The sequence below is a fragment of the Spea bombifrons genome, chromosome 1, assembly GCF_027358695.1.
Source record: "Spea bombifrons isolate aSpeBom1 chromosome 1, aSpeBom1.2.pri, whole genome shotgun sequence".
Taxonomy (NCBI): Eukaryota; Metazoa; Chordata; class Amphibia; order Anura; family Pelobatidae; genus Spea; species Spea bombifrons.
Window position 1 is genome coordinate 154,360,257 of NC_071087.1, and position 21,128 is coordinate 154,381,384.

At 37.1% G+C, this 21,128-nt stretch overlaps 2 protein-coding genes across 3 annotated transcripts in view; one reads left to right on the forward strand and one right to left on the reverse strand.

Annotated features, from left to right (window-relative positions):
* The window catches only part of C1QTNF3 (C1q and TNF related 3), a 278,698-nt gene that overhangs the window by 162,363 nt on the left and 95,207 nt on the right, over window positions 1-21,128 (forward strand). The window lies entirely within an intron of this gene.
* On the reverse strand, window positions 1,154-9,392 carry RXFP3 (relaxin family peptide receptor 3). Of its 2 annotated transcripts, XM_053448142.1 has the most exons (2): window positions 8,282-9,392; window positions 1,154-1,465 (listed from the first exon to the last, which is right to left on the reverse strand). In XM_053448142.1, the coding sequence occupies exons 1-2, from the start codon at window positions 9,080-9,082 to the stop codon at window positions 1,358-1,360; spliced, it is 909 nt and encodes a 302-aa protein (XP_053304117.1). In that variant the 5' UTR covers window positions 9,083-9,392; the 3' UTR covers window positions 1,154-1,357. The 2 variants fall into 2 exon arrangements, with proteins under 2 accessions (XP_053304117.1, XP_053304116.1); XM_053448141.1 differs by lacking the exon at window positions 1,154-1,465 and having other exon boundaries at window positions 7,279-9,392.

Consider the following 21,128-nt stretch of genomic DNA (forward strand, 5'->3'; position numbering starts at 1 on the left):
TAAATTAAGAATTGTTTAGAAACATAAACTCCTTAACATAATTAAATATGATGCTTTCTTCATTGAACAGTGTTTCTAACCATTGACAAAGAGTAGGCGACACTGCAGTGCTAAATTAATTTATTCAACCACGTTGTTTGGTCCTTTGTCTAACTCTTGCCTTTATCAGAATTAAAGCTCAGACATAACTTGGGGCAACTTGAGTAATGAGTTGAATTGTTTAGTAATTTGTATCAGATTTAGTTCCTTTTGTTTTCTAATCGATAAGAAAGTAACTCAAAAGCTTAGATGTGACCCACTGTTGAGACAGTTCAGGGAAGCCCTGGATGAACAGGTCTGGGTATTCTGCTTTTTGGAGACCCCTAAAACAGGTAAATATTCACCCCAAGATCACATATATTGCGTTTCTAATGGCCTATTACACCAACTTGCCAGGAACTCAAGGACATGTCTCGATTTAAATCTCTGAAGATCCTGAATAACCAGCAATTGACTGAACCTACACCTCTAAATGTGCTCTTTTTAAACAAACTTGGAAGTCCAACACTTTCCAAAGTTCTTTTGTCTTTGAGCAAGAGAAGACAAGAGTGTCAATGCAATGTATTCCCTGGTGGTGTCAATTATTCTTGGGTCGCAGGACATAAAGTTGGAGCTATAGTGTACGTGTATTTGTGTCCTATATTCACTAGGTTTCAGCATTTCAATGGATTTTTGATGGCAGTCCTGCACATCTTTCTGGCAACGTGATTCTAAAAGCTGAGTGACCTTCAGTCATTTCATCTCTTTCAGAAATCTTTAAGACAAGAGAATATGATGTAACCTGGTAATAGATGGAATGATTAAACTCCATTCCACATATATTACAACAAGGAATGTATTGATAACAGATTAATGGGTTTTCTTTACATCATGTTTCCTGGATGGATTTTGATGATTTATTAAAGGAAAGAACTAAAAAAATGTTATTTATCTACCAGTCTGCGTATATTGAGTTGTTTAGAATCTGTTCTACTGGACAACGCTGTAGAACATATTGGTTCTACATCTGCTACAAATATAGCATATCTCTCATGGACAACTGACCTTGATTAATGTCAAAACTTACACGTCCAGTCTTAAAAGGTCTATGACAATGCTTTATTTCAGGTTTCAGAAATTATACAAATAATGAAAAATAAGAAAACATCCCAACCCAAACAAATAAAAATATATATTTTCCATATGAAAGGGGCGAAAGGACACTCTGGTGCTTTTTCAAGCCCATATATACGTGATTGATATATCTTCAAGTGTTTCACCTACACCGAAGCAGGGATTGCGGCTATGGAATACATGTAAAAATAACATCTCGGAGGCTCTAAGTGACTTTAGTGTGGAGTATAAATGGACTGTGTCTCTGAATAGGTACTTCTTCAACACCGAAGTCATCATCCTTCAAATTACATGAATCAAAGGTTCTACCTATCTGAAAGCAGGGTAAAGAAAAGATATATCTATGATTTTTACTTTGATCCTACCCTTCCCCCAACAATTGGCTTCACGTGGACACTTTCATCCACACTAACATTCTAATTTGTGTGTGTGTCTGTATATATATATATAAAATTAATATCATATTTCCTAATACGTTTCAATATCTTTATTAACATACAATGGAATGTTGGTATATGGACTGTATACGTAAAACCCACCTCGTCATTTCTGATTCCTAGTCTCCACATATTAAACAGGTATAATTATACCGTATTGGCTCGAATATAGGCCGCACTCCCCCCCCCCACTTTAAGTCTTTAAAGTGAGGGTGCGGCCTATATTCGGGGTCTAGCGCCCGGGACAGCGGGGTTAGGATACAGATCCCGGCAAGGGAGATTTTTAAAGCACATCTTGCAGACGTGCCGGCAGCGGAGGTTGTTTCTGCTCGCATCGCCGCTGCCGGTGAACGTCTGCGCGAACAATATTCCTTTCCGGTACTTCCCACGGCGGAAGTGCCGGCACCGGAAGTTGAATACCTGTTATGTGTAGATGTCCCGCGCCGGCCCCACAAGACCCTGTGGAGTCTGCACCGGTAAGTCTGGTGTGGGGGGGGACATCTTGGGGACAGAGTGGCAGCATATCTCAGCGGGGGTAGAGTGGCAGCATATCTCGGGGGGGTAGAGTAGCAGCATATCTCGGGGGGGTAAAGTGGCAGCATATATCGGGGGGGTAGAGTGGCAGCATATCTCGGGGGGGATAGAGTGGCAGCAATATATATCGGGGGGGATAGAGTGGCAGCATATCTCGGGGGGTACATCTTCGGGACAGAGTGGGGGGCAGAAACTTTTTTCATTAAAAAAGCACCTAACTTTTAGGGTGCGGCCTATATTTGGGTGCGGCCTATATGCGAGCCAATACGGTATATATATATCTATATATATATATATAAATATACACACACACTGCACTTTAAAGATTAACACTCATTGTATTATCCTAAGCATAAGAGCCTGGAAATATTTCTGTGAAACCCTTAAAAACCTAACATAAAGTTTGTGTCCTGTTTGTGACCTGCTTCCAGGTTAATGTATACATATGTATAGACTTTAGTTTCATTGGGATTATAGTTAACTGAAGGCCAATGATTTATTTTTTCATTCATTATTCATGCCAAACATTTAGATTTTTATCATTTATTTTTGTTGATACGATAAAATCTAAGATTATTCCCAGATGGTTCGTTTTTAATAGATTGCTATTATTTCACTTAGAAACACGTAGAGTAAGCCGTCTAAGTGTCTGAAATGCAACTTGGCCCTCAAGCTGTCTGTCATTCATTTCCCTTTTCTCACTGATTAGCACAGGAGACAACATCTCTGTATGACCTACATGTATTTTTTTCTCTCTTGATCTTATTGACAAATACCTCCTCCGGCTCAATAAACTAGCTAACACCTGCATAGAATAATATATGAAAGGGACATGATAGCTAAAAATTGTTGGTAACATAAAGAAAGTTGCTCTAACAGTTTTCCCACCGTTAGTCCATGAGGTCTGTGTCCAAGAGAAGAGGACTGCTCTTAAACTTCTCAGGGGAATATTGGATTTGTGCGATAAAAGACAACATGTGCAATGTGCACAGCCTTAATATGTATTTGTGAACATCTGTAAGGTTGTTCATGTGACTTATGTTTAGGTAGACCATTCTCTTAAATTACTTTTTATTATTTCTGTGAAACATTTCAGCTGTTAAAGATAGCTGTGTTGGTCCATTATGAGTTAAAATAAATGAGTTTTTTTTATTGGATTTACGTTGGGATTGATTAAGTGAGCCCCTCTAAACCTTAATGGATCGTAACAGAGATGAAAAATGTATGGTTAGTGATTCAGTGACCTGTCTAAACATAGCACTTGTGAAAATAAGATTGCATGTGGTAAAACCGGCTACCTGGAGATCAATTGAAGCCACCTCACTTGACAGTGAGTCAATGGAGTGTGCTACATTTTAGCACATCCTAAAATGTATCATCTTGTTTCAACAGACTACTGTTGGCAGATTATATTTATATGTGTCAGCATTGCAATGCAATACAGAACAATGTAGTATATGAAATAGTAGGGGTAGCCTGGATTTAATTTATACTAAAAATTAAAAGTGGCATTGCAAGGGTTATTTTAAAAACAATGTTTTATACCGTTAAAACCCTTCACATGGTTAGTTTGGAGCATAATAGATCTGTGGGACATTTGCCAACAATGCTACGAAAGTATCATTAGAACTAACCACATGAAAAATGTTTTATTGCACAACTTGCTACAATGTATCAGTGCAAACTACAGGATGGTTTCACCAGTGGAGACTGACATGGAGCCATGTCTGTTACATCTTCATAATTGGTGAAAGCATCTTGAACTTGACATTGATGCAGAAAGTTAAAATGAAGCAAGCTAACCTTGCCCCACATAATCTACTAAATATAATGCCAAACCTTTTCTGAATCAGATTTCCAACCTGCATTTTAAGCATTAGGCACCACCACATTGTGGATTATGATATTTTATTAAGCTATTTAAAGTTTTCTCCTTAATGCCCCTTTTCGGAGGTCTTTTTTTGTAGTAATTATTTGCAATATTAATATATATTATATATATTTAAATTACCGTATTATTTATACTTGTATATGCATACATATGTGATGATAAATGGTTTTGAATATATATATATATATATATATATATATATATATATATATATATATATAGTAGAGTAGAGGTTATATATATAATTATATATATATATATATATATATATATATATATATATAATTGTGGTATCAGTTTTAGGGTGTATTAAAGGGATATGGATACATTTTTTTGGTTAGTTTTACTTAATTACAGCTAATTGTGCAATTACTTTGATCTCAATTGGCTGGCCAGAGGTTTCTTCTCATCTAAATAGATACGTTGTAATTTTAAATTGAGGATAGCATTTGCTATGAGTTACACTCAATAAACATGCATGGTTAAGCGCCTAGCCCTGGGAGTTCAGTTACCAGTTTTAGCTCTTTTTTTTTTCTTTTTCTCTCATTTGTCTGAGTTTTCATCCACTTAATGAATCAAGCCCTCTATACCTAGAATTTTAATAATAATAATTGTTTAGAAAGCTAAACATGTATTTGTTTTATTTCACATTGATTCTTCTATTACAGTAAAACAAAATGATCCACATGTGATTTTAGGTCTTCTCTCTGCATGTAGGAACTTTATGTGTGACCTTTAGAGGTTAAAGCGTAGATTTCGACATGTTTCATCCATAATGTTCCTGAATGAGGCCACATTCAGGTGCATACAGGATAGGTCTAGGTGAGGATACGTAAATTATTTGAAGATGCTTCTTTTCAAGATGGAGTGCTGACCTTCATTTGAATATAAAGTAATGTAATCATAGCTATGGTGGCATACATATCAAAGCTTCACCAAGAGACAGAGCTTTATGGGTTAAACATTATCAAAACCTGCAATTGTGTGACATTCATCTCATCGACCGGTGATTTGCTTTATAGAAACATGAATGTATTTTTAAACATATGATATGCAATCATGTGTATTTGTATTTTCTTCTTTGGACTTGTTTATCTCTGGACTCAATAGCCGACCCCGAGTAGAACTTTCAGAATAGCTTAAATAACACCAGATAATATTTAAGATATGTGTGTCTATGTGTCCCATGCAACAAAATGAAGTATGGAACCATTGTGTCTTCTCAAAACAACATCTTAATCTGGGGGGTTTGTTGGCACGGGAGTTTTGTTTCAGCTCTTTGACTGCTCTAGAAAGTATGAAGGCCCATCATCAATAAGCCTCTACTGTAGGAAAAGCTTGAATGGCCCTGTGTAATGTTTCATTCAATCAGCAAATTATCTTCGTCTTCTCACATACTGAATAATACATTATACAGGGCCAATTCAGCACTTTATTCTGGAGACACTTTCCAGTGTTTGATCTTCATAATCAATAGTAAAGTGAAAGTGTTACGACCTCAACTGTCCCATTAGTGAGATAAAAGCCCCATGAGTATCTCCCCACTAAAAAAGGTACAGGGGTGGGCTGGCAAGGGGTCAGGGGTGCAATACCCAACCTTGGCTGGTCTGATTTAATGGTTTAGGGCTGTTTTCTAAGAGATGTATAACAAATTCTACTTATAGCCATCAGGATATCTAAAGTAACAAGGACCAGATGTGGCATTGTCTTGATGATGGGATCTTTGTTTCTGGACCTTATAATTATATTTCATGTAAAATCTCTTTCTGGACAGAGCTAGGTGGACATTGATAATGTTCTCCATCAGATATTTTCTGGGCTGCTTTATTATTAGGTTATATGGTTGAATGTTGCCAGCTCTCCCCTGAAGAGGTGTCAATAAGGAACTCTCTCTGAATCAATACAGCAACATCATTTTTTTTGTTTACCATATTTAACACATTCAGAACCAGTGTATTATATGCCATATAACACTCACTCTGTATACAAAAGTTTCAAATGTAAAGAGATACAAATTTTAATTTGTTATATAGGTACTTTTTAATGTATATGTCAGCATATACAGATGGATAGAAGTGATGTACAGAAAAAAAAAAATAGATGAACAGGAGAGTTGCACATAAAATACTTAAATATAAACTGCAATAAACAAATACAAAGTATAAAACAGTTTATTAAAAAGATTAAAAATATTTCATTTTTTTTACATTTTTTATATATTTTTTTAACAAAACAGGCTATTTTGTGATGTCAGAGAGCTATGAAAAAAAAATAGGTTGTAGTTTATATTTTCTGATAAGCAGAACCTGTATCTTCAACATTTGGTTGCTATAGAAGTGGAATTATATGGCTGTAAAAGTCATAACTTTTATATTTAAACAGATGGCAAATAAAATGCATTTTTTATGATTTTACTGCCCCCTTCATCATGAAAAAAAACCTTTAGTATCCCTATGAGGTTTCACTATACTGTATACTAGTTTAATCGTATATGATCTTGTACAGGGTACACGTGTGCAGTGTATAGCCTAGGAATGGCAGGTGTCACGTTCAAAATTAGTTACATTGAAATTTAAAGGGGGTTTGCTGTTTTTCCCAAACATTACATTCTGACATTTAGCACACAGAATAAACCTATGTAATGATGTTTACAAGTTACAATAAGGAAACTATGTATTATAATCCCAGTTTATGCGCATATGATGGGAGTAGCCACGTTAACATTCTGTTCAACCTAATTATTCCTCCCCAGTTGTTAAGTAACTATCCATTTTAAGCAGCCTATGTAACGCTAATTCTTCTACCTTTTGCGGCGTATCTTGAGATAAAATAACTCCTTACTTTTAATCTATAGCCCTCCAAAAGTATTACATTTACTGGCCAACAAAAGGTATGCTTCATTTATTGATTTGGTTAAACAAAGCTTGGACATTGTTATTCCCCATGAATGCAGGTAACATAGTAACATAGAATGTGAAGGCAGATCAGGCGCATTTGGCCCATCTAGTCTACCCATTTTTCCCATGTGCCCATGTAAAGACTCAGACCTTAACCATTACATGGTGTTGTCTTAGTTTCAGGAGCTAGGTATGCTTCAATTCCCTCACTGTATTAACCTCTACCACTTCTACTGTGAAGCTATTCCATTTATCCACCACCCTCTCAGTAAAAAACAGCTTACTTAGCTGACATCTAAACCTCTGACTCTCCAGTTTTAGACTATAATTCCGTAATAATCTTAAATACAGCAGTTATTTTGTATTACTGGATGCCTAACTAATTACAATGCATTTAGCTTTCAAACTTGTAGATTTTGTTAGTTAACAATAGTTTAACATTTGGAACCAATCTATTATTTAACAAAATAACTAATAGAGTCCATCAGCTGCCACCATAATTGATTCAAAATGATACATTTATTTTGCAGCTGAAATATTTCTTACATGGCATTATAAATGATCAATTGTAAGTTAAACTATTCAGAGCAGGGGTGTTTAATACCCATTTGCAAAACAGATGCATTGCTCAAGCCCTTGGCACTAAAGGGTTAAACGCATTCACTCTTACCCAATAGCTTTTGCAATAGAGGGAATGAGGACCACATCAGCTGCAACATTTGAGAGATGATCAACCTGGCTGATGGAGATCTTTTCTCCCCCAATTTCCACCCTGCCCTACCTGCATGAAGTGTGGAGCCCTAAGAAAAGCCTCCATCTTCTAGACATTTTACTATAATATGTTCCAGATCCCATCTGGCAACTAGGGGTTAAACTCAGTCAGTCCACCCTCCTCCCTAGTAACGCTGCTCTGTGGAACTGCTAGGCAGAAGGTCATATCTCCCATTGTATATCACAGCACCTGGTGGGTAACAAATCACATCTGGTTCTGCTGGGTTCAAGGGTACCATGCCATGCCCTTGTTCATCCTGCTCCGGTTTGGTGGTGGCTGTAAATGGTCGCATGTTGGTCAAAGAAGGAGAAGTCATCCTCCAGAAGAGGTTTTTAAGAGCTTTTCTAAATTCTCTGCGCATCAGGCAGTAAAGAATGGGATTCAGGCAACTGTTGGAGTGAGCCAGACACACAGTGATGGGAAAGATGTATGCTTGGGTAGTAAAATATTCATAACTGAATTGCACTACGTTCATTTTTATTAAAATACCCCAGGTGGTTAAGGCTTGATTAGGAAGCCAACAAAGGAAGAACGAAAGGACCACAATGGTCACCGATTTGGTCACTTTGGACCTCCTCTTGGTGCTGGAGCTACTTACATTTCTGTCTGTGATAAATCTCACCAGCAGCAGGTAACAGATTGTAATGATTGCCAGAGGAATTACAAAGCCTAGTAGAACTTTCTGAGCATGATAGAGTCCCAGCCAAAACTGGGCATTACCATTATTAACTGGAAACTTAACCAGACAAAGCACTTCACTGGACACAGTTGCGGTTGTAGAAAAGATTGCGTTAGGTAATGAGGCTAAGATAGCAGAAACCCAAATGAGGACGCTGACCCACTTGGCAGAGCATCCTATGGGTCTTCTTTTTGACTTAAGGGCAGATGCCACAGAATAGTACCTGGCTACACTCATGGCTGTAAGAAAAAACACGCTGGCATACATATTCATCGCTGTTACGTAGGACACTATCTTGCACATGGCTTTTCCAAACAGCCAGCTGAAGTCCAAGGCATTTTCCACTGCCCAGAAAGGTAAAGTCAGCACAAACTGGAAATCTGTAATTGCTAAGCTGGTTACAAAGAGGTTGATTGAAGATTTTTTCCACCCTTGCTTAGTTTTCATAAGGTACAGTACCAGGACATTGCCCACCAGTCCAAGGGCACACACTACTGAGTAGACAATGGAGATGATGATTCTGACTATGGCAGAAGTGTCCCCAATTATATCGGATTTCTCAAAGTTGAATCCCCTAAAAAAGTCCTGCAAAGACTCATTGGACCTGTTTAACTGCTTCTCCTCAAAGAAAAATGGAAAAATCCCCAGCAGATCGCTTTGCTCAGGTTCTTGCATTCTTGTTGCTATTGAACAATAACTCAGATTAAAGCTGACATCCATCCCATGTTACAGACATAGGTTTGACTTCATTCAACAAATATTTCTGTGCTGTGGAACCTGGATGTACTCAAAACACTCTGATCCATTACAGACAAGGGTAAAAAGAGAGGACTCACTACTCTTCACGGTTCTTCTGTATGTCACTGTATCCAGTTTGATGTAACATTCAGCAAACAGAGTTTGGATCCTCACTTGCTGGACAGGAGGTGCGGCAGTGATCTGATCCCATCTGCGTCTATGGATCGCTGCAGGATTCAAAAAAATCCCTGATAGATCCCTGATGAGTGCATCCAGCGGTGTTTGCTCAACAGTGTATGAGTTCTTCAAGCCTTCAACTTATATGTGCCTGTCTCCTCACCCTCCTTGGTGCTATCCTGGAGGTAGATCATGCGCACTGCACCGACAGGAGCTCTCCAAGGTTTTGATGGGAACTCTCCAAGGTTCTGATGGGAACTCTCCAAGGTTCTGACGGGAGCTGTCCAAGATGCTGAGCAAAAGTCATAAGTGGGCAGAGTGGCGTGAGATTCCACGCAGAGTGATATCTCCAGATCACAGAATACAAGCGCAGATGCTGCCTTTTCCTGAATGACTGCATGATTTAAAAAATATGATACAGTAAATGACTTAGCTGGAGTTTCCCTGGATAATGCAGAACTGTTAACAATGTATGCAATCTTAGCAATACAATTATTTATTTTTTTAGAGAAATTGCAAAAATGTTTGTTAAGCAATTAACTAATAAACGTGTTGCAAATAAAGCACTGAGTTTACTGTTTTTTTATTTTTATTTTAGATCATTGGTATTATTGTCATTATATTTTTATGTGTATTTAAAAAAACATCATCTGGTTATTATGGAAAATTATATTAACTTGCATTATTTTTTCCAGCTCTAGCAGGTCTGAAATTCACAAAATGTCCATTAGGTGGCACTAAAGCTTTAACTTTTTGAAAAGGACTTTTTCTGTAATAAATCTCGGAACACTCAGCTCATGGGTACTTGATATATACTTATTTGAGCACCCCAGAGCTCTTTTTTTCTATTAGAGGTAAATTTTCCACAATGTTTAATTATATCTTTAGGCAAATTCATAAATGAATCAAAAGGCTATAAAACCTAACTGTTCAGCTCATTGGTTTTTTATAGCAAAGGGCATTCAAAAGGTACTGTAAGAAGGTTTCTGTTACCTGTTAATAAGGTCTCTTATTACAGTCAAGTTAACTGCTAGAGGGAAAAATACATTTCAGTAATAACAAGTTTATCCACACAGATAATTCCTCCAAATATAGAGGATTTATTTAAGAAACAAAAAATGAGAACCCCCACCACCTCAAATTAAAAAAGGAAAAAAACAACCAGCATGAACTGATCAACAAAACAAACAATCAGATCAACTCTTAGATCCAAACTCCAAACCACACTGTTATCTTCTAAGTCAAGAGGTCATAGTCTAAAACTAGAGGTCAGAAGTTTAAATGTAATGTGAAGAAGTTTTACTTTACAGAGAGTGTGGTAGGTAAATGGAACAGCCTCCCATCAGAAGTGGTGAAGGCTTATACAGTAAAGGAATGTAAACATGCATGGGATAGTCATATGGATCCTGAATCTAAGACAAGATTGCAGACAGAGTCTTTACATGATGAAAAATAGGCAGATTATATGGCTTGAATGGCTTTCTACGTTTATAGGAGGAACTTGGTAGCTCATATAGTGCTAGATCCCTGTACACTTAGTAATAAGCATCTGGAGCACTGAAAACCAGTGACTTCCAGCCTGGCTGCATTTCTCTATGGTATGTGACCATTAGCATGACTTGCCCACATATTTTTCCTTCTCCAGTAAAATAGAGCTTGCACTTCATGTTTCCTTTTTCAGCCATTAATTGGCTTTTATGAATCTTGTTTTGGCTATACAGTTATACATTGGACACATTTCAGGAAACTAAATCATTTTTTTGTTGATTAAATCCTGCGTAGTGCTTCCACAGGATGAATAGGGATCCTTTAAGTAAAGAACTGTGCTGTAAATCTTGAACACACAGAAAATGTTCAGTAGTGAGCTGGGATTGACATATTGTGGCCATATTGTATGTACAGTGGTTTGAAAAAGAAAGTACACCCTCTATGGTTTTACATATGAGGACATGATAACAATCCTCTGGTTCTTAGCAGGTCTAAAAAGTATGTAAATGCAACCTCAGATGAACAACAACGCATGACATTTTACACTGTGTCATGATTTAGTTAATAAAAATAAAGCCAAATTGGAGAAGCCATGTGTGAAAAAACAGTTTTAGCAGCAATAGAAGTAATTGTTTTCAGTTTCTCACATCATTGTGGGGAATTTTGGCTTACTCTTCTTTACAATGTTGCTCCAGTTCAATGAGGTTTGCAGGCTTTGTTTATGCACAGCTCTCTTAAGGTCCCGCCACAGCATTTCAGACAGTGAAGTCTGGAGTTTGACTGGCAACACTTCCAATCATTTCTCACTGTAGAATGATGGACTTTAAATTGTTTGGATATGGCATTGTAATCCTTTCCAGATTGATGGGCAGCAACAATTTCTTCACTAACATCATAGCTGATGTCTTTCCTTCTTGGCATTGTGTTATCACACACCGGAATGCTTCAGACCAGCAAACAGCAAAAAGGTGGTCACACTTGCTGGTGATCAATTAATCAACAGCTATTTAGCATCTTAACTCCTATAGAAGCAGTAAGGGTGTACTTAGTTTTTCACACATGGCTTCTCCATTTTGGCTTTATTTGTGTTGGATAAATCATGACACGGTGTAATGTGTCATGTGTTGTTGTTCATCTGAGGTGGTATTTAGTTTACCTCATTTTTAGAAGACCTGCTAAGGGACAGATGATTGTTATTATGTCCTGAAATGTAAAACCATACAATTCAAAGAGAGTGTATGTAACGGGTTCACCAAGAGAGCTGTAGTAACTCCCAGAGATCCCCCAGTATCCTCCTGTTGTCCCCGGAATAACTTCCTGCACCAGTCAGCATGCGCACCTTGGAACCCTGCTATGTGTACCCAATAAGTAGACACAACTACCTTGAATTGAGTACAGCAGGAATGAACAGTTTATTATTGTAAAACATAGACTCCACAGAACCGCATTAACATAAATTAACAGATACATGTATTCAACCCAACCTCTAACCCCCTGGCAGCAATCCTATTGATGGGATTAATTAAACAATGGAGTTCCTGCCTGTGCTATCTTTGTTTGACAGCCAGGCTGGAGCCATCTCTGAGTACCTTGGGGCCTTCTGTCACATATCTCCTCTTTTAAAAATAAGACTGAACTGGGGCCAGATCCCAACCGGGTCTGCATCCAGTTCAGTTGGAGAGCACAGCTCCGTCGCTCCTAGAGTTGTGGATACAGGGGGCTGACAAGAGGCACCTGTCCCACTAACCAGTCCTGGGGTGCACTTAGAGACCGGGGAGTTCGGGTCCCAGACGAGGACAACAGTCCCACTCACCAGGGCAGGGATACAGGGTCCATAATCTGTGGGTAGCAGGCTTGCTTTCAATCCTCTCCAGTGATGGACAGTTCCGTCACACACTCCATCACAGTGTACTTTCCTTTTTACATGATTGTACATTGTGAAAGGTTTTTTATTTAAGTGTAAAGTCCTGTGAGTGCCTAGTTTTTTGTGTGGGTGTATATATATATATATATATATTATATATATATATATATATATAGAATTTGATAAGAACCATTTTCTACCTCTGCTACTAGTGGCATCCAGGGAATTGTGTGCATATACAAGCAACGGAGCAATATTACGTTTTCTGCCTATAGTAAAGTGGGTTAAGTACAATGAGCCCTGAATGATTTAACCCTAACTGTCCCATTATAATACCATAGCATCCCAAGCAGTATATATCATACATGTAGAGAATTATTTTGCTTTTGTGATAATGTCACCATTAACAGGCAGTAGAACAGACCTGCGACCTCCAAAACACAGCATCTGTGTCACACAGCGTCTCCTCTTTCTCACCTTGGGACTGCACAGCTACAAATTTTGTTGCAAATTTTGAAAAGCAGCCATCGTCACAGCAGCCAATAAAATCTTCCTGGTGATTGGTTTATTACATTCGTTGTTATGGTGACAAGGCCTCTTTTTTGCATCCAATGACCTTCATGACAAATGTTTGGATGAAAGGGGTAATAACAGAAGGAAAGTGGAGCATGTCTTTGTCTTAGTAAATAAATGAAGTATTAAATTAATACATCAATGCTGGCTTAAGAGTCCATGTACACTTCAGGTTTCCACTTATTATCATAATACAATGTAATGATGTTTTACCTTGCTGAGAGGGTAGTATATAAGTAGGACAGCCTCCCAGCAGAAGTGTTACAGACTAATACAGTGAAGAAATGTAAGCGTGCATGGGATAGGCATATGGCTCCTGAATCCAAGATGTGACCAAGCACTGATTATTTTTTGAGTCATTGCCTCCTGGGCTACTCTGATTTTATGGTTTTGGGCCACTGTCCAAAGCTTTGCTGTGTTTGACTTGCAATTCCAGATACAGCCACCAGGGGGTAAAAGGGGCGCTATGAAAATTGTACTTATTGATGGAATCCTTTCTGTGTTCTGTATTCTTATATATTCCATTTTTGGCAAATTCTTATGGACTAGAATGGATAGTATACTTTGGCCAAGTTGCTCCAAAATGTGGGGCTTCTTTATTACTGGTTTCCCTGGCTGAGATTGCCATACGGCCAGCCCCCCTGTTTGGGTTAAGCCTGTGCTTAGCAGCAGTTAGTAACATTTACATTGTTTTTTTATGTATATTAATATACATTGTTCATACAACCCTATCTATACTATTCTATTTAAACTACATTTGCTGTCCAGGATAACGCGGTACCTTCTCTGCTCATAGGTTTTTGACAAATAAACTAAAATAATGTAGTGTTATAACTTGACAAACCGCACATTCTTACCTAATATTTTTAGGTATTTTATTCTTCACAGACATGGAATATTCTTCAGAATGTAAAAAAAGTATGATGACTGTCACAGTTTTCTAATGAAAAAGCTTCGCACTACTAACAAAGAACAAAAGATGATTAATCCAGAAGGATCTGAGGGTAAAAACCCAATTACTCAAAGTGATAGGCATAACATCTCATGTCATGATTTCGGAAGAAAGCCTTAGTATTAAATATTGTGCATGGTTTTAACCCCTTAAGGACAATGGGCAGTCCCTAAACCCATTTAAAACAATGCATTTTGAGCCCGTACATATACGGGCTTTGTCATTAAGGGGTTAATGAGCTGCTGATTCACTGTCTGCGCTGAATAATGTAGTCTAAAGAACATATGCTGAGGAATACATTATTGTGACTGGCCGGTAGGCTTAATTTGTTACTGTATCCAGAGTTTCTGTAAAGTCAGTGTTTCTTGTTGTCATATTTATGCCGTAGGATATTGTAAAGCAAAGCTTCACATTCTCACTGCTGACTGTGGCGCGCAGAAGCTGAATCGTTCCGAATGTTGGCTGCTATGTAGATTCATCATGTTCCATTAGGGATATTATGACGCCCTGCGCTGCTGACATCCAACAAGCTTCTATGTAAAGCGTTGGGGGTTCTTGACAGAAGATGTTTTCCTGCGCTGTAATAACATACTGTTTTGTTGGAAGACAATAATGCAGTCTAAAGAGAGCGTTGTCAGACGTGTTTGCAGGAGAGATGTTGTTTTTAAATCCTTTTTTGTCACTATAGTTGGCCAACACTCTAATAGATTGTAAGCTCACCAGAGCAGGGCCCTTTTCGCCTTCTGAACCAGTATGTCTTAAAGGAATAGTTTAGTGGACCTAACAACCCTACTAAAGAAGAGTAGTTTAATAGGCATTCTTTAGAAACAACAAAACAAAGCACATGCACACCTACCTAAGGTGGAAGCTGCAGCTGCCAGCCCTCTCTCAGATCTGATAATTCTTTACTGATTGGCATGTGAGTTAATGTGCATTAATCTGATTGTCAAAAGATTGTCAAAGAGCTTGGCTGGCCCTTTATAATGCATAGTTAATTCAGTGAGATGTATCCTCACCCATTTAATTATGCATTATACAGGGCCAGCTTCGGCATTTTTTACTGGAGAAACCTACCGTTGCTTGCCCTTTACAATGAACAGCAATGAGAGAAATCACAACTGTCCTGCATATGCTTCTGAAAACTCACCAGTTAGTCAACCCCTATTTTTTTCAGTCTCTTGTACATCCTCGAGTTACTTAATGCGCTGATTCTAAAAAACCCATGTCGACTAAACAGTATTTATTGCGCAAAGGAAATATATGCATGTTCTAGGAGAATTGTAGTACCTTTTGAACACGCATGCAAATGTAGTAATCAGAACATAGCTTTTATATCAAGCAGCACATGCATGTCACATAGAACGAGGAGCCAGATCATTTCCCTTCATTCCTTTGAATGATTGCAAAGAAACTGAATGTTTTTTTGCATTCTTATACACTGGACTAATACGGCTACCCCAAACTACAGTACTGTGAATGATTAAATTACTAAGGGGAGTTTATTTATATTTACATGTACACGTATGAAGCAATGGAAAAAGACCTGGATGAAGAAGGCCACATTGCATACAAGGTTTGAGGGTCCTGTCAGTGGGGGGATTTTCTGACCCTTTAAGATTATAGTCAATATATAGACGATTTCAATAGATATTTCTGCTATATATCTGATATATCACAGACGCTCACTTTGATGCATGTAACTAATTGCATGTCTATGGAGCAAGCATGTAAGGAACATACGATGAAGTATGCAGATTACTCGCTTTCGCTTACGGGACAAGCAATCCATAACAAAAAAGCTGCCATGATGTAATTCCAAATCTCTTGCCGGTTATGAAGTTGCATTTTCCCATTGATATTTTTCCCTGAAAAGGAAACACGAAGATTGGACATTATGAGTTATTATCTCTATATTTTACATAAATTATTTCTATTACGTAATCAAATGACTTCGATTTATATGTACTAATATACCACTAGTACCAGAAGATTGTTCATTAATTCCTTTGTCAAAACATCAAAAGTGAACACTATGGCTGACAATAACATCCATCGGCCACAACTATTTGTTGAAGAAGTTATCATTTAACGCCATGTAACCTATTTTCAACTGGACTCCAAGCACTTGTTCGATAATCAGAAGACATTTTTTCCACCAGCAAGAAAAACCCAGGGGCAGATGAGGAATTTTATAGGGTCAAACCTGTAAAAAATAGTTAATGGGTAACAGTTAGTCGTCAAATAAGTGTTTCAAGATATGACTGTGAAATAAAAACGTTGACTTTACTTTAATCATGGAAGTCTAAAAACCCATAATAAAATAATAAAACACATAAAAGAAAAGAATACAAATACATAAATGTAACACATAATTGTACAAACTAAAAGGAAGCAAAAAAAATATATAATATACCAATATGGACAGCTTTGTGAATAAGACACACAGGGTATGTCGCTTTTTGATTCCTGTATTTTTTGATTCCCGTATTTAAAGACATTTGCTGTTGAAGACACAGCCTTTGAGCGCAGGGTTGGAAAAACAAACCAATTTATAAAACATCCAATCTACAACGTAAAAAATAATCAGACAGATAGATGCTAGAAGCGCTGGGTAAATTGTTGGCACTATATAAATAAAAGATAATAATAATAAGAATATTCTATAACATTCTATACATTATTGAGAAATTATTCTCCGCATCAACACGCTCAGGAAATGCGGATACCTTACGGCGGATCACATTGATTCAATCCCTTCCAACAGGATTAAATAACAAATATAGACCAGTGCGTTTCATCTCCAGATTATAAGATTTATCTAATGTATCCGTTCCTCTTGGGCTGTCGGTTCTAGTTTGTCATACCCTTTGACTGTAAGAAGGGCCGCTTAAATGTTGGTGCTTTATAAATAAAAGAGTAGAAAGCTAAACTGCTTACTCGTACCTCCCTAGTGTCCCGGCTTTTGATGGACAGTCCCAATCTTCCATCGCTGGCCTGCGTAGCTGCCCTACTGTTCTACTTTTGTGGGTATAAAGGGATCATATTGCTGGTTAGGGAGAGCCTCTGATCCGTGGGAACATTTTACAATGTTTTTTTTTTCTGTGAAAAGTTTGCGGATTAAGCAGCACTAATCATGAATTTAATGGTGGATTTGGTTACAAAACTGTTGGGAAAAAAAACACAAACAAGGAAAATTTCCTCGAAAACAAATGTACATCGGTTTTGTTTTATGAGATGATAGCCTGGTGTTTTTTTTCCACGTTTCCCAAACCATAAATGATTATAATTATTATTATGTTTTTTATTTTTTGTATTATTATTATTTGTTATTATTATTAGCATTATTCATTTTGGGGGGGGGTTTGTAACACCACCACATTCCACTGAGCTGTACGGTGGGTAAACATAATAATTTAGGTTTACAGAAACACACAGAGATGCGGGCCCCGCTCAGACAAGCCTACGTCTTAATAAATATATTTTTATCAGTAATTGTTGAGGATAAATCTAGCAAATATAAGACCAGCTAAATCTTTAGTATCTGGAAGAAGTGCTTCGTTGCTGTGGACATTATACATTTTTGTCACAGCTGATTAGGATTCTTTATATGTAAAAGAAAATAAAAATAATTTATTGATAATTTTCATCTAAACTGGCAGTTCTTAGCGGCCAACAAGAGATTAATCTCATGCGTTATTTTCTTGTGTGTGGGTTAGATTCTATATTTCCGGGGTGGTCATGGCCATCATTCTAGTTACTTGAAAAGACTTAAACATCAGGGTTTTATTAGACCCTAAGCCTATCCTATGCATGCTAGAATTTCCTCACCTTATTAACTCCTTTTACTTCTACTGGAAGGCTTCTCCGTGTATCCACCACTGAAAAGAAAAGGCTTTTACCAATACAAATCAAAGAGTGAAACGCTGGCACTCCATGAGGATGACGTAATCAAACCGTGTGACTCATAATAATTCCTTTATTAAGATTGAAATAAATTATTTTGATCCAATATTAAAAATGCAAAAAGTATAACTAAAAAAAGAAAAAATAAATAATACAAGAAATATAATATTCTATGTGTTATTCTATGTTATATGTTATATGTTATATGTGATATATATTAAAATGCTGGATCATTTCTTTGAGCAGTATTGTGTACAATTATAAGGTGGCACCGTAAGAAATAATTTTGAAGCTAAGTAATAATCAGTCTCTTGTTACAGAACGGCAGGGAAAACAAAGTGAAAACAGTAAAAGGGATTTGGAAACTGAAACCCCTGCCGAAAAGCCGTCTAGGAAATTATGTTTAATGATATTACCAGTATGTAGGCATTTTGTAACTATAGAAACTCAAAAGTTCAATGTCAATAATGTTCGGTGTGTATGAGTATTTAAAAGTGATATGCTGTTATAAAGAAAACTCAGTATTTTATGTAGATTAATAAGAGGGTGAGCTGGGATGTAGCTTTAAACCAGTCTTTAAGCTAATTGCAGTTTGTCTTTGAAATAGTGAAACCCAGCTATTTCAGAGTCTTTTTATTTCCATGTGAATGCGAGACTTTAAGAGACTCCGTGGTGGCACTCGTGGAACAGAGATATAGTAAGTGACAGAAATTCTTCCCATAAATATCACACATCGCTATCAGTAACGTGTCCCTAGATGCTTCTCATGCCACACACAGGCAGATACGGAGCTCCAATATAGAAAGTGGGATTTTCACATCAGGAAAGCATTGGTTGAATTTAGAACATACAGTTTGATTTGGGACACCGAATTCTACGTTTCTATAAGAAAGATGTGCTTGAATTGGAAAGAAGAGCTACATAATTAATAAGGGATAGTCAGGATTTTAGCCACGAGGAACATTGAGCTTGATTGGATTTGTTTATTCTACAAAAAAAAAGTGCTTCAAGTTGACCTCATCACAATGTAACAAGATATGCCAGGTCTATGTTTGGCGTTGCCACGGAAGTCTTTACCCCCATGGACAAAGCAGATACAAGAAGCCGTTTCTAAAGTAAGAGGAGTCGCCGTACCTTCTAAAACTAAAATTCTATACAGTAAAGGTTGTAAAGCTGGGGAATTCACTTCATATAGTGGTGGTGACAGCAAGACTGTTAGAAGGATGTTTTCTTGCCCAGAATAGAAGTAGACATTAAGAAGTTGTTGATTTATTGAATCATAAAATATTTTTTCCCCTTTTTGGGCAAAATTGGCATCCCCATTTGTCTTCATCTGGATCGATACGTTTAGGAATATGTTGTAAAGGATGAACTCAACAAACATGATTTATTTTCAATCTTGTTATGTAGCTACAGTATGTAAAAGTATCTATTATGTACCTTGAGTTTGCATTTGTAAATAACGTAATTTATTAATTAACTCTCTATTCTCTAGTCTGTAACCATACCGTGCTGTATGTATCCTCAACAGCCTTGGGGGATAGTTATGTATGTATCCATACTATACATAATACATATATATTCCCTCAAGATTGTAAGCTTGCGAGCCGGGCTCTCTCCACCTAATGTATCGGTTTGTCTCAGTCTGTCAATTCTCGTCTTGTCAGACTGCTTGAATATATGTATTGTATTAAGCGCTGCGTAAACTGTTGGCGCTATATAAATAAAAGATAATAATAATAATACACATGACTCTTTTAGTAGCAGGCATTAGTGAGACATTGTAAGTGTTTCTTTATGCAATTGTTTTAATTGATCATGAAATATACCAGAAAAAAAAATATATATTCCTTTGGGAAACTCACAAACCCATCCTGGTGATGTAATAACAGCAGTCTGATGTCATTCTCTGTGCTGGGAGATAAGTAGTTTGCATGTTGTGTCTTGCATCTGAATAACTAGCAAAGGGTAACAAAGGTTAACAGAAGTTAATTAGTTTTATAAAATATCCTATTGCCTAGGGTAACATAAATAATTACATTTAGTAGCTAATCCAATTAAGTTAAATGTTGTTAAAAATCGTCCTTAAAATATAAATCTCTACTTTCTCACTTTTAATTATACTTTTTTTTTAGTATTAAGATCCAGAGATTTGGCAAAATGTATTTTAGGCACTGTGTAATTAAAAATGTGTACACATGTATTTATCTGTTTTAGTATGACATCACTCATGGTAATATGTCAATCATTCTGGAATTAACATACTATTGGGATTGCTTAGTGCTCCTCTGTCTCATATCGCTGTCTTAACGTAACTGTCTCATCTAGTTTTTACAATTGGCTAATACAGGATATAATATATCTCAGATAATTATATGATATAGATATTGGTGGTTTTAACCAAATAAAACCCTTAAACACCTAGAGATTAGGACAACACAGAGTTAGATGTCCTGGGCTCCTCTCCATGGACCTCCTCTTCGTAGACTCAGGTTCTCCAGCACATAAGGACTCGTTGAGAAGCCATTGAGACGCGGAGTAAGCTGACTCCAACTTTTGCCTTAAATCAGGTTCATTCTTCTCCCATCATGTTGAGTCAGACTTTATTTTTAAAGCTCACTCAGCTTTAACACAGCATACAACAGACTTTAAGGCCCACAAGAATTTTAACTTCAAGTCAATCCTAATGGAATATGGTGTACCTTTGTAAATGATGTATCCTTTTCCACATGCTGCCGAAATACTTGGATGGATCCCTCCTGAGATGGGTGCCACACACTTTCACATATTGTTGTGGGTGCAGTCACATAACATGAATTCTTCCTTTATATCATTTATACATCGCTTAGCACGACTGGGGTTTATGATTCTATATGGCCATTGAGTACCTATAAAAACTATTGAATGTTGTTTGTGATTGCAATAATATGGTCAAGGCAGCATAGACTCAAAGTCATAAAAGAAATGTACAAAACAAACAATATAAACTCCATGGCATTTTAAAGCAATTGCTTGTATCCCTGTGACTGTGACGAGCCGTATTATTATTATTATTATTATTATTATTATTA